General features: G+C 42.0%; 1 protein-coding gene across 1 annotated transcript in view; it reads left to right on the top strand.

Moving 5' to 3' along the window:
* Positions 1-9,471, top strand: part of alx4a (ALX homeobox 4a) — a 19,435-nt gene extending 9,964 nt beyond the window's left edge. The window contains exons 2-4 of the mRNA XM_015953126.3: positions 3,085-3,404; positions 6,684-6,812; positions 9,027-9,471. Coding sequence (XP_015808612.1) covers positions 3,085-3,404; positions 6,684-6,812; positions 9,027-9,347 — 770 coding nt within the window. The 3' untranslated portion in view covers positions 9,348-9,471. The remainder of the gene's footprint in view (positions 1-3,084; positions 3,405-6,683; positions 6,813-9,026) is intronic.
* The last annotated feature ends 3,579 nt before the right edge of the window (positions 9,472-13,050 follow it).

Below are 13,050 nucleotides of genomic sequence, written 5' to 3' on the forward strand. Positions count from 1 at the left end.
AATCCTAAGGTGTTCCCTGGCCAGCCGAGAGACATAGTCCCTCCAGTGTGTCCTGGGTCTTTCTTTAGGTCTCCTTCTTGTTGGACGTGCCCAGTAGACATCACCAGGGAGGCGTCCAGGGGGCAACTGCTTTCTCTTGACGTGGAGGAGCAGAGGATCTACTCCGAGCCCCTCCCAGACAACAGAGCAGGGTGGCTAAAGGAGAGCCCAGCCACCCTGCAGAGAAAGCTCATTTGGGCCGCTTGTATCTGTGATCTTGTTCTCTCGGTCACTGTCCAAAGCTCGTGACCACACGTGAGGGTAGGAGCGTAGATTGACCGGTAAATCGAGAGCTTTGCTTTACAGCTCAGCTCTCTCTTCACCACAACAGACTGGTTCAAGCAGCCATTTGTGACAAATGCATACTCACTGGACCGGCGGTGCCAGTGTTTGGCAGCCTCGCCTCTGTCAGTGCGCCTTAGGGCAGCCGAGGCTACATCGTAGCTCATCATCACCAACGTGTGAATCTGTGTGTGAATGACTGATTGTGTTGTGAAGCGCCTTGGGGGGTTGCAGAACCCAGAAGGCGCTACACAAATATAGGCCGTTCACTCTCTTGGTTTTGGATGAACTTATAAAAATATACATATTGTGTTAAATCGAACAAATCAGAAGATTGAGATTTTACACTGAGTTCTAAAAATGAAGTAAAATGCAGTTTAAACCATTTTAAAGTGGCAATGTGTAGTTTTTACCATTAATCTCTGGAAATATCCATCAAAATGTGGTTGAAAAGGAAATAAATGATGTCCAGTTGTTGAAAAATATTGACTGCTTTGTAACATTTAACCATAATTAGAGTAGAAGGAGTCACCGCTCGTCTGAGAAAGGTGCTGGATCAAAAAGTGGAATAAACAAAATAAGAATCGGCACACTTCAATCTGCGATGTAGGAGTTTATTGGTCAAGAACCGAAAGACCGAAAGCTTGACCGATAAACTCCTACATCGCAGATTGAAGTGTGCGGATTCTTATTTTGTTTATAACATTTAACCATACAAATTGGGAGCGAGTCTAAGGGTGTTTCTCAATACTAAGGAACCTCGCCTTGATGTCTTGGCCCCGCCCCGGTTGCCTAGGAGATACGTCATCAGGAGCTGCCAAGGCGTGTTCCAATGTTCATGTTCTACCGAGGCGTGTGTTCTCCATTTGTTAGCCGTTTAGCTAGCTGAGCAAGGATACACGGGAGGTGTCTTTTAGCCTAAAATTACCCAGAATACACCAGGGTATTTTCAAAAGGATGGCGGATCAGAAGCTGGCAGCTACTTCGGGGACAAATTTCAAGTTTAAAAGTAAGACAACTAATTTAAAATGTTTTATTAGATCCAAAGAAGTTACCTATGGTTGGTTAGTTGCTTATTAGTTGCAGCTTCGTTGGCTAGCGGGCAGTAACTCACTTATACATAGAATTTAATAAACATATACACAATTTAAAAAGTAAAAGGCTTGTTATATATTTATACTGAAACTAATACGTATAAAACATAACGTTATCTCCTGTGTCACGTGACATTACGCGACCACCGTGGAAGCCGTGGTCACGTGATGCAAGTCTGTTCCATTTAGCCGTTTTCTTTGACCAAGGAAGGACAGTGTCCTCGTAAGCAAGGCGCCTGGCCTCGCGAGACATCGCCTCGCAAGGCCAGGCGCCTTGACATTGAGAAACACCCTAAGTCTCTGGGTGACGCCATTTGACTCCATGTTTCCTTCTATGGAAGCTCATGAGGACAAAGCACATGTACTAACTTGTAACAAGATGTTACCAAACTTTCGCCCGTCATAAACATTGTTGTTTTACACTTTTACCTCTTCGCTTGTTACCAGCGATGAAAGGTTGAAATACTCGTTTGAAAATGACGCTCCCAGCTATTTTCGACCCTAATGGCCATCCAATGGGTAAGGTCTTAACTCAAACATGTAGGTTATATAAAGGGGAAAATCGCCAAAGCCATAGGTGTATTATATAGAGTTAAGTTTCTACTAAATTTGTCGGGGTTGTTAACATTATATCACTCACTGATTGAACCATATTTATTTTATTGTTTAGAAATTTGGGGAGCCACTTGCAAAACTTTTACACAACCATTGTTCATTTTGCAAAAAAGAGCATTGAGAATCATTAATAACAGTAACTATAGAGATCACACTAATCAATTATTCATTAGATACAAAATACTGAAATTTCCTGACTTGGTAGAGTGGAAAATATTGCAAATAATGTACAGAGCGAATACGAGTAATCTACCAACTAATATTCAGAAAATGTTTCATAAGAGAGTAAGTGGGTACATGTTAAAAGGAACTGATGTCTTTAAGAAACCTGGATTCAGAACAAAAGTTAGGGAATGTAACATTTCTGTAAATGGTGTAAGATTGTGGAATGCCATTAACAAGGAACTTAAAGAATCAACTACACTTGCTATATTTAAAAAATGTATAAAATCTAATGTATTTAGTAATTATGAAAAGGAGAATTATAATGTCAAAGATTAGACGTGAAAATATTAGAAAGTGACTGAGGTTATACTGTGTTTGGCGGATAATTTTATTTCATAAAAAGGGGCAGAAATCATAAGATTTTTTTCTTCTATCTGCTCCTTTTCATTCAAATGTTTTTTTTCAATATGTTAATGTATCCTGTATTTGTTTGTGTTTATTTTATACATTGTGAATGAAATAAAAGATAAAAAAAAAAAACACAAAAACTTCCCCCATTGCCAGGGAAAATATACACCGTCGCTTCAAAAAGCACAAAAGAATATTTTGACAACCTTTTTATTGTTAAAAATTTTTGGGGGAAAAAAGGCAATTGGTAAAAGAAAGTTGTCAAAACACATTCAGCGGCGACTCCCTCACTGGGCTGAAAGGAGGCAGAATGCATTAAATAAACTAATCCTATCACTTTTCTGTCTACTGCAATTAAACTATTTCACTTTTTTGAAAACGTTCAAATCCTGTTATCAAGTATACCAATTTACAAAGAGCCGTCCAATCATAACAGAAAAAAAACACTTAACTTTCTTCTATATTATTTGTTTTCTTGCAGGTAAAGACAGTTCAGGTCTGACCGACTCTGATTTGGCCCCGGACTCAGATCCACCTGGAATGGACACCAGATACCTGAGTGTGAAGGATCAAGGAGGGAAGGCGGCCTCTGACAGGTCGCCAGGCAACGACTTAGGTAGCTCACTGGACAAAGCGGATGGTGCCGAAACCAACAAAGGCAAGAAGAGACGAAATCGCACCACCTTCACCAGCTACCAGCTGGAAGAGCTGGAGAAAGTTTTCCAAAAGACGCACTATCCTGACGTTTACGCCCGGGAGCAGCTCGCGCTGAGGACTGACCTGACAGAAGCCCGCGTGCAGGTAACACAGGACAACAACCAAGATTCAGAGCAGCACGGCATACTTTTGTTTTTCACTTTGGTAGAGTGGTGTTGGCTCAGGTTGACCGTTAGGTTTGATAAAAGGTCTCTGTCAGAGCAGATCAGGGTTTAAACAACACAACCGCCCAGATCCTTCAGCATCTGCAGCTCTGCAGAGATAAAGTCACTCAGGACAACACAGGAGATTTATCTGGAAATGTGGGAGTCAAGAGAGGGAGAGAGTGGGGGAGTGAGTGGGAGCTTACAGAGGCCAGGGGGGGCCCGGGGGGCCTCGGGGGGTGTGGGGGCTGAGGTCTGAGCTGCCTGGGCCTCATATGTGCAGTTTAAAGGGAGTGGATTTCCATCTGCATATGAGTCTGCTTGGAACGATCCAAAATGGCTGCATCCCTTTTCAGTTAAAACATTTAGTTTTCGGAGGTTATTTCAGTCGGTGACCTTTTGACCTTTGGAGAACATTTGCATGCAAACTGGTCACGACTGCAGAAATGTGCTCCAGCGTCCAGGAACCGAGAGACCTCCACAGTTTCACCGTGTGCAGCATGCGGACAAAGACCAAAGCTCCTGGATTTTCTGTGTTTGTCTTTCATTAAAGTCCTGTTCGGACAAGAATGTGTCCCTGCTGTGGTCTCCAGTAGGTGTGAAACCTTTTCCACAGGTTTCGACTGGTCTACGTTTGATGCATCTGGGTTATTTCAAAGCTTGTTTTTTTTAACTCATTATTTAAAGAAATAAAAACAACCCATAAATTAGAATTATACCGGTGAGCAGGGATGGGAGAAGAAATCGATCAAAACTCGATCCACAGCCCGGCGAGTTGCAGAAAAAACACAGGAAGTCAGCTCGGTTACAGGGTTATAACTCAGCCCCGAGGCTCTGAAGGTATGCCGCTCGGCTGTTCGTGCTATCGCAGACCTGCCTGCTTCAGATGGATGCAGCTTTACAGCCGCCGGCCCTCCCGGCGGCCCTCTTAAACACTCAAGTCGAAAAGATAAAAGGCACGAGATGCCCTGTCAGTCAGAGGAGAAGCGTTCTTTCCTCAGGTCATTCACACGCACAGACGCAGCCTCGCAGCTCAGCGGTTCAGCATCTGGAGTGGAGAAATGTAAAGAAAATGGCTCAAATGCATCCTTTAAAACAAAGGCTAACTTTTAGTTTGTTACCAGAGAGGAAGTAGGAACTCTCAGTTAAACAGCGGCAGGACTCAGAGTTGTTTGCTTTTTCAGTCTCGGGGTTTCAAAGGAAAAGGGTGAATTCAGATCTGAGTCATATACACTACACGTGAAGGTCAGGGGTCAGGGGTCGAAGGGTTCCGGTAGCATCACATCCCTCAGATCTGCTGCTCTGATAGTCCAGAGAGCCGAGATGGCATCAGATGTGGGAAACGCAGGTGTCCCCGTGAGTTTACGGATGAAAGACGAGACGCTGCTCTCACCCACTGAGAGACAAACACTCACAGCTCATTTTCACAAGAACCAGTCCGGAAACGTCTGCGTTTAAAGTCTTTTATAAAGGTTTGCTTGTTATTTTTTTTATAGGTGGAGGGAAAACACGTCGGAGAATGTTTGAGACAAAGTTGGGATCGGGATAAAAAATGGGATGCTGAATTTGCACAACCTGGTTTTGTCGAATGGTTCTGCTAAAGTTGTTTAAATAAAAACATGTAAATACATGTAAAGGTTTTATTGTGTGTTGTATGTGCATACATGTATTTTAACTAGGTTTAGTGGAACCAGTGGACATAATTCAGTTAGGTAACGTCAACATTTTATTTCTTACAGTGTGCAGATGGACAAAAAACACCTTTAATCATTTTTATCACACATTCGAGTCCTTTTATAATGCCCATTATGTCAAACTCTATTTACTGCATTTTTTCTTTTCTTTTTTTTTAAACGACTTTCATTAATTAGAAACATCTTTGTCTTTAGCTGCTGTGTTTTGTGAGATTTTTCTGTGACAGAAACAGAGCTGAAGGACATTTTTATGCTAAGGTTTTATCCCAAACTGCCCACAGTGCTGCAAATCCTGCTCTGAAAATTCATTTATCATCTGTCAACTAACCTTTCAGTGGTTCTAGAAGTTTTGTGATGAAGGATTTTAGGAGGAAAACCGAACAAACGCACATATAAAGAACATAAACACTGTGGAGAGATGTTTCAGCTGTATTATTAGTGCTTTAGGGGTGTTAGAAAACTAAATCCAGGCTCAGTCTCAGGTTTTTTTTTTTTTTTTTTTGCTTTGGAGGCTGAAATGAGTGACAGCAGAGGCGGGTTATCAATCCTCTGAGCTGTTCTCTCACTTCAAAGTGTTTTGGGCCCAGCACCGCTCTCCTACTGGGGCCAGTTTGGTATTTCTCTGCTCTTTCTCTCTGGGGCAGTAACATAAATAAAGCCTCATTGAAAAGTCCACCAGCTACTTAAGCTGTCAAGGTCTTTACCAATTACTGTCACGACTCAGTGTGTGCAGCACAAAAATATGTTATCCCTGTATAATGGCCAACAGACTCAGAACATGGCAAAGAACTGATGCATTCTGGGAAACACCTGACATTTACTGAAGCGTTTTAAAAAACAATCTAAGAGAAACTTGCCGTGCACAGGATTCAGAAGCTTGAGTGCAACAGTATAAAAACATCAAGGAGGGAGGGATTATGTTCTCAGATTAGTGTGCTTCCTTAATTTAGCAGGAAATGGTCACAAATCCAGAAGATTCAGGCGTCAGGAAATTAAAAAGGAAAATGCAAACAAACCCAGGTTATAATCACAACTCACTTTTCAATCTCCACAAGTGAAGCTCCCCCGACACACGTCCAACGGATGGCGGCGTCGGGAGCTGAAAGCAAACGTCGAAATTTAGACGTTTGGGTTTGCTGACTAACACAGCAGATGGTTCCTAAATCCCACCAGAACCCAATTTATTCTAATTACTTTCACGTTCTCTGCTGGTAAATGCAAACATACAAATGGCTCCGGTAAACACAGTCAGTTAGAGATGTCAAAGGTGTTTAGAGAGGAGGGAAACGCGCACGCTGTGGACAAGCAACAAATAAACCAAGAGGAGAAAGTTGTAAACCTCGAGTGAAAAGAAGGATGGAGTGTCTACATCTCAGTCAAAGTTGTTTTACTATAACTAGAAAAGTCTTGTGCTCCTATTTCTAATATTTTTGCTTGACTTCCAGATGAAAGCTGAGATTGTCTCTAAAATAAACGGCCAACTGTTGCCGCTGATTTAACTAAACATGGCTGTTTGGATGTTGCAGGTTTGGTTCCAGAACCGAAGAGCAAAATGGAGAAAGCGAGAGCGCTTTGGCCAGATGCAGCAGGTCCGAACGCATTTTTCCACCGCTTACGAGCTGCCGCTTCTAACGCGCCATGAGAATTACGCACAGGTACAGACCTCTGTGGCATGCATGTTAGAATCCCAAACTTTACAGCTGGCATCACCACACGTGCTGCTGGGTGCTAATGCTAAACTAACAAACTGCATTTCCCAATTGCAAAACACACACAGGGCACTTGTATGTCAACAGAAACAAAATGTTCAGTTGGCTCACAGTGCTCAAGTAACATTTTCCCAACACAATGTTTTCACTCTTTTGTTGTTTTTTTGTTGTTTTTTTTTTACAATTATCTGTGTCACAACCTTTCACCTTTGGTCAAAAGCCTTTTTCGTCCACGTTTGGATGTTTGGCTGCAACGTTCGGCTGGGCTCCTTTGTTTACCCGGCTGACTCCTGAATAACTCCACGCACATCTGTGACCATGGCTCGTCATTCTCAGACGTAGGACCTTTCCCACCTGCAAACGTATGGAACAAATATAGCTGCGTAATTGTGTGACTTTGGAAAAGGGATAAAAGAAAAACGCCCCATCCAACTTTGATCAGGGTATCTAACGGGGTATATTTTCACGTGTCTGAGCAGAACCTCCCTGAACCGTCTACAGGTGGTTCAGAATGCCTGTGCTCGGCTTCTGACCAAGTCCTTCAAACACACCCACATCACCCCGCTTCTCCTCCAGCTTCACTGGCTGCCGGTCAACTTCAGGGTTCATTTCAAGATCCTGGTTCTGGTCTATAGGGCCTTACATGGACAAGCACCATCTTACATTGGTGATCTTCTTAGTCCCTACACCCCCAGCAGGTCCCTGAGGTCCAGTGATCAAAGCCTACTGGTTGTGCAGCACCAGGCTAAAGACCAAAGGTGACAGATCATCTGCTGCTCTGGCCCCCAGATTCTGGACCTCTCTCCCCCTGAGCCTGAGATCAGTGGACTCAATGGTCTCCTTTAAAAAGCAGCTGAAGACTCACTTGTTCAAGCTGGCTTTTGTATGACCTTCTTCACCACTCTCTCTTTGTTCTGCTCTCCCCACCTATTCCACCTTCCTCCGGATCCACTGATTTCCCTCTTTCCTGTTCACTCTCTCTTTCTTAACATTTCTTTTAATCACATTTGCCTGTTTTTTGCTCATTTTAAATACATTTTTAAATATTTTCTAAATTCTTTTTTATACTTTTACATTTTTTGCTTTTGTGAAGCACCTCATGATTTTTATCTTGAGAGGCGCTATAGAAATGATCTTCTTCTTCTAACGTCCGATTTGCACAACCCCCAGCAGCGGTGACTAGTTCCTTCCCATTTCAACATCTTTAGGAGACAAAACTACAAATTTGTCATCACCGTGTAAGGCACTATTGGTGGAAGAGAAATAAAATACTATTAAAATGCAGTGGTGCCCTCAGAAAATGGTCATTGGAGAACAAGTGAAATTTTTTGGGTGGAACACCAAATTGGTCCCTGTGGTAACTCTGGGAGCATTTAGCCCAGGGGTTGGTAATCCTGGTCCTTGAGTGCCGCTATCCAGCACATTTTAGTGGTTAGATCACTTGTTCAGCAGCCAATATAAATATATATATATATATATATATATATATATATATATATATATATATATATATATATATATATATATATATTAGGGATGTAAGAAAATATCGATATATATATATTAGGGATGTAAGAAAATATCGATATGGCAATATATCGTGATATTTTTCCCAGCAACATTATATCGATATTCAAAAGCTGTGTATCTAATTCCTGAAAGAATTTACATGCAAACATTTGTGTATTTTCTTTTCGTTTTACGCAATTCAATCGCCACCCGCTAGTTGGCAGCAGTGTGCAGCGGGTTTTGTTTCCGCCACTGAAATGTAAATCCCTCCATCATGGTTCAGATACCTCAAGTTAAACATGTTATGTATCAGTTTGCACTGTTTATTGAACATTCTTACAATAAATTCAGTAAAAAAATTGCTTGTAACGTCTGACTGAATGTATCGCAATATATCGTGATACATCGTATCATCTACCCTGTATCGTGATATGTATCGTATCGCCAGAATTTCAAAAATACACATCCCTAACATATATATATATATATATATATATATATATATATATATATATATATATATGAAAAACAATTTTCTAAAGGTGTCCATGGCCCCCCTGGCCACCCCGTTGGGGGCGCCACTGTTAAATGCAATGCAAAATTAAACAAAAGAACTCAGATGTTTGTCTACTTCCTTTTTGCCTGTTTCAGATTCAGAACCCTTCCTGGATCGGTGGCAACAGCGCTGCGTCTCCTGTTCCTGGTTGCGTGGTGCCTTGTGACACCGTGACCCCCTGCATGACACCTCATCCCCACTCTGCCAGCGGCATGTCTGACTTCCTGGGCGTACCGGGCCCCGGAGGCCATATTGGACAGCCTCACATGGGCAGCCTATTTGGTGGAACTCCCGGCATGGCCGGGGGCATCAACACGTACGATCTCAATATGGACCCTGATCGCAAGTCCTCCAGTATTGCCACTTTGCGCATGAAAGCCAAAGAGCACAGCGCTGCCATTTCTTGGGCAACATGATGTGTGAATGGACGCTAGATGGGGGGAATCTCATGCTCACCCAATGAGGAGTAAGTCAAAACTCCACAGGAAACCGTGACTACATCACAAATGCTGCAAAAAATTGCAATGAGAATAAAATATGACACAGGAAGTGACACCTCCCCTGGAAGAAAGCAACAAGAGTACGCTGACGACAGGCAAGAGAAGATGCTAAAAACAGTGATCAAAATAAATCCGTGCACTAATTTACCCAAATACGTTTTTAAAAACTCCTTTTTTCTCTTCAGTGGTTTCAGTGTGAGCAGGTGTGGTGCTGTTCTACTCCTTTATTTAAATTTGAAATGCTGTGTTTCTTCTTTCCAGTTCAGCTTGTTGGTCAGGTGAATCAGTAACACCAGAGTTAGAAACCCAGCTGCTGCACAGGCTCAGAAAGTGAGAGGTGCTCAGCAGGTTCTTAGGACCTGAGACAGTAGAGGCCCCAGCTGCATCCTCCTGCACCTGCACACCTTTTAAAACAACCCCATTACATTTTTCTTTACGGTGAGTTTGCTGACCGAGCTGTGGCTGAAAGTTTGCATGAACGAGTGCGTTTCAACAGGTTTGGGCATTTGATTGACCTCTAAATTTCCAACTAAATCCTTATCTAGTCCTCTGGAACAACATAAATAAATAAAGCGTCTGATGTTTAGTTAAAATGTTGCAGAAACAGATAGATTGCTGCAGATTTGGTTGTAGTATGTGGTCGAGCTAGTACCGTAATTGCTTTCTAGGTTTTTAAATGAAGGGTATTTGAATTGTTGCCACTGAGGCACACATTTTATGTTTCTAGACTCACGTAAACCAATTTAGTCCAATTTGAGTATTTCAATAAGAAATCCAAAGCAAAACATTAATGAGAATAAATAATTGTTTAAGTTGTTTTTGACACTCATTAATGTTTATTATTATTTATTTAGCTCAGGAGGTAGAGTGGGTTGTTCAGTAATTGGAAGGTTGCAGGTTCAATCCCAGCTCTGCCAGAGAATGGCGCTGTAGTGTCCTCGGGCAAGATGCTTAACCCACCCTGCCGGCTGGTGGTGGTCGGAGAGACCGGTGGCGCCTGTGCATGGAAAGCCTCCTCTGTCAGAGTATTGAGTACCACTGATTTAGACTGTAGAAAACTCTGATTTTCTTTTTTAATCTTCCAAAACTTTGAATTCTTGATCCGTTTTCGGCATAAAATGAAATATCAGTGAAGCTGATTTATTTATTTTGAATTTTGTGTTGTCACCTCAAAAGAGAACAGAAGATGCTTTGCAAAATGCTCTAATGAAGTGAACGAAGTACAAATTTAGTGAGAAGCATCAGTAAATAACCTAAATGTTGATTTTTTTTCCCACTTTGAATATTAGAATTTGATTTAATCTTTTAAAGCATTTAGATTTCTTGGTTTTCCCATATTCTGCTTACCGCTCAGTGGTAAAAGTTATTCTGACCATTGAATTATTCTCATTCAGGGATTCTGCAGAAGAAAAACTTGAACTTATCCTCATTTTTTTCTTTTTTGACTTGATTCCTGAAATAATTTAAAAGGTATCCTTAAAAAAGGTCAAACGTTATCTAAATATTCCACCTGTAGAGGCTGAATTTGTCCTGATATTCCTCGTCGACTAAACTTTAGCCCTTCAGTATCACCAGATGATCTGTTTTCTTAGCAAATCCTGACTTAGGCCTGAAGCTTTTCATGGTCTCATAAAGTGAATCTGACCTTTCTTAGCTCACCTCAAGGCGGAGCTAATTGCCTAAACTGAGACACATTCACTTTCCCATTTGGTGGGTCGGAACAGCAATAACCTGTCAGCAAAGCAGATCCGTCTGAAGTCGCACAAATGACATCAACGCTCCTGTCCAAACACAAGGCATGTGCACTCGTCAGAGGAGGGGGGTGCTTCTCCTTACCAGGGTGAACATGGGGGCCCTCTGTGCTGGATCTGAGAGGTTGGATGGAGGGCGAGCTGTGAGGGCGTCTGCTGTGTTCCGGTGTTCTGGGAAAAGGACAGTGCACACAGCTGCGCTTGGGGGGGTAAATGCAAAACAAACATGCCTCACACATGCTTCCCCCTCAGCTGTCATGGCTCTGCTTTCAAAGATTCAGCCCCTACGTCTCCCTGCGCTCACTTCCACCATCCACCCAAAGCTGCAGCCGCTCAGCTGCAGGGTCGGAGGCACAGCCGGCCCGGGAAGGATTTTTAATTAACCCTGAGCCATGTGGAGGCTGCAGAGCTCAGTATTGAGTGTCAGGATGGACAGGGCCGTCTGTCTTTGGTTTAAACCGAACACACACACCCCAACACTGCTTACACAAGTCAGTATTGTCATTTTTCACATTAATTGAATCTTCGTAGCTCCTGCGTTGAAGCACTTCCGCTCTGTGCAGCGTCACGCCACCCTCCAATGATTACATCATCGTCCATTTTCTAATACTACTGAAGTCACGCACTCAGTTTAGGAGTAAAGATGTAAAAATGAAATGTGCTGGTGCATCGTTGTGCATGCAGAATGGATTGAAGTGTCATAAAACCTTTGAGATTGTTACTAATTTGATGCTGTTGTATTTTTATGAAGTATTTGAGTATATTACTTTCCTTTAAAGTTGTATTTGTTAGCGATGGGTTTGGATTTAGTTTTCTCATGATATATACATCTTTTTGTGCTGGTGTGTGTGGCTTTAAGCTGCTTTTTGACTGAAAAGAGTACAGATCTGCTCACGCTTTTGTTTTTGTGGGAATAAAGTACAATAAGTTATTGCACTTTGGTACTGGATTACTTTGTTGAGAGGGGAAGCAGCGGAACACAAAGGTTTGCTACAAACAGTCAAATCAGAGCTCCCCTACCTCATATAAGCTTTAAAAAAAACAAAACAGGCTGTTGTCATATTAACGTTAAAATCACTTATCGCTAAATCCTTTTCATAAAACCACCTAAAGCCACCAGCTGGGTCATTTTAGCCAAGAAGTTGTCAAAGCGCATTAAAAAAAGGTTTAAATTGCGCACCATCTTGTTCCTTTGCGCTGCTTAGCCAAAAGTTGTGTCATCCCTAGTCTCATTTTGGAATGCTGAAGCGTTTTGAGTCCCTTTGAAGGGACACCAGCGCTGAAATGAGATCTCACAACCAGCCAGAGTGTCAGACTAATTGAAGCTGACAAAAGTACGAACTGCCCCCTTTTGAACTGCTGACACTGAACAGAGTGGATTAGGCGGCGTATATTAACAGCAGGTGACAGGCTGCAGGGAGCGATGCCAGAAACAGTCGCTCACAGCTGAAACTAAACACAGACATTAAAAAAAATAATAATGGAAAGAGCGTCTCCTTCTGATCGCACGCAATAAGAAAAACAACAAACCTTCAGGGACATATTACGGTTGTCTTTACTTATTGCCACATACACATGATGCATCATTTCACTCAAACATGAACAACGACGTGAAAACAATATCAAAAGGAGAATAAAAAACAGCAAAAAGGCAATGATGCGTTTTAAAGACTGTGTGGTTTTTACAGTCGTAATACTGGACAAGAAATGACTGCAGACAAAAAAACAAACTGGGAACAAGTAAAAAAAAAGTTGACACCAATTTGCTTCTAATATTAAATACACAATGTGGTCAAATGTAAGGCAATATGCTGATGAAGTGCTTGCTGTGACTGAAATGACAGGATGCTTTAAGCAACGTGATTGCT

Source organism: Nothobranchius furzeri, chromosome 9, assembly GCF_043380555.1.
Source record: "Nothobranchius furzeri strain GRZ-AD chromosome 9, NfurGRZ-RIMD1, whole genome shotgun sequence".
Classification (NCBI taxonomy): Eukaryota; Metazoa; Chordata; class Actinopteri; order Cyprinodontiformes; family Nothobranchiidae; genus Nothobranchius; species Nothobranchius furzeri.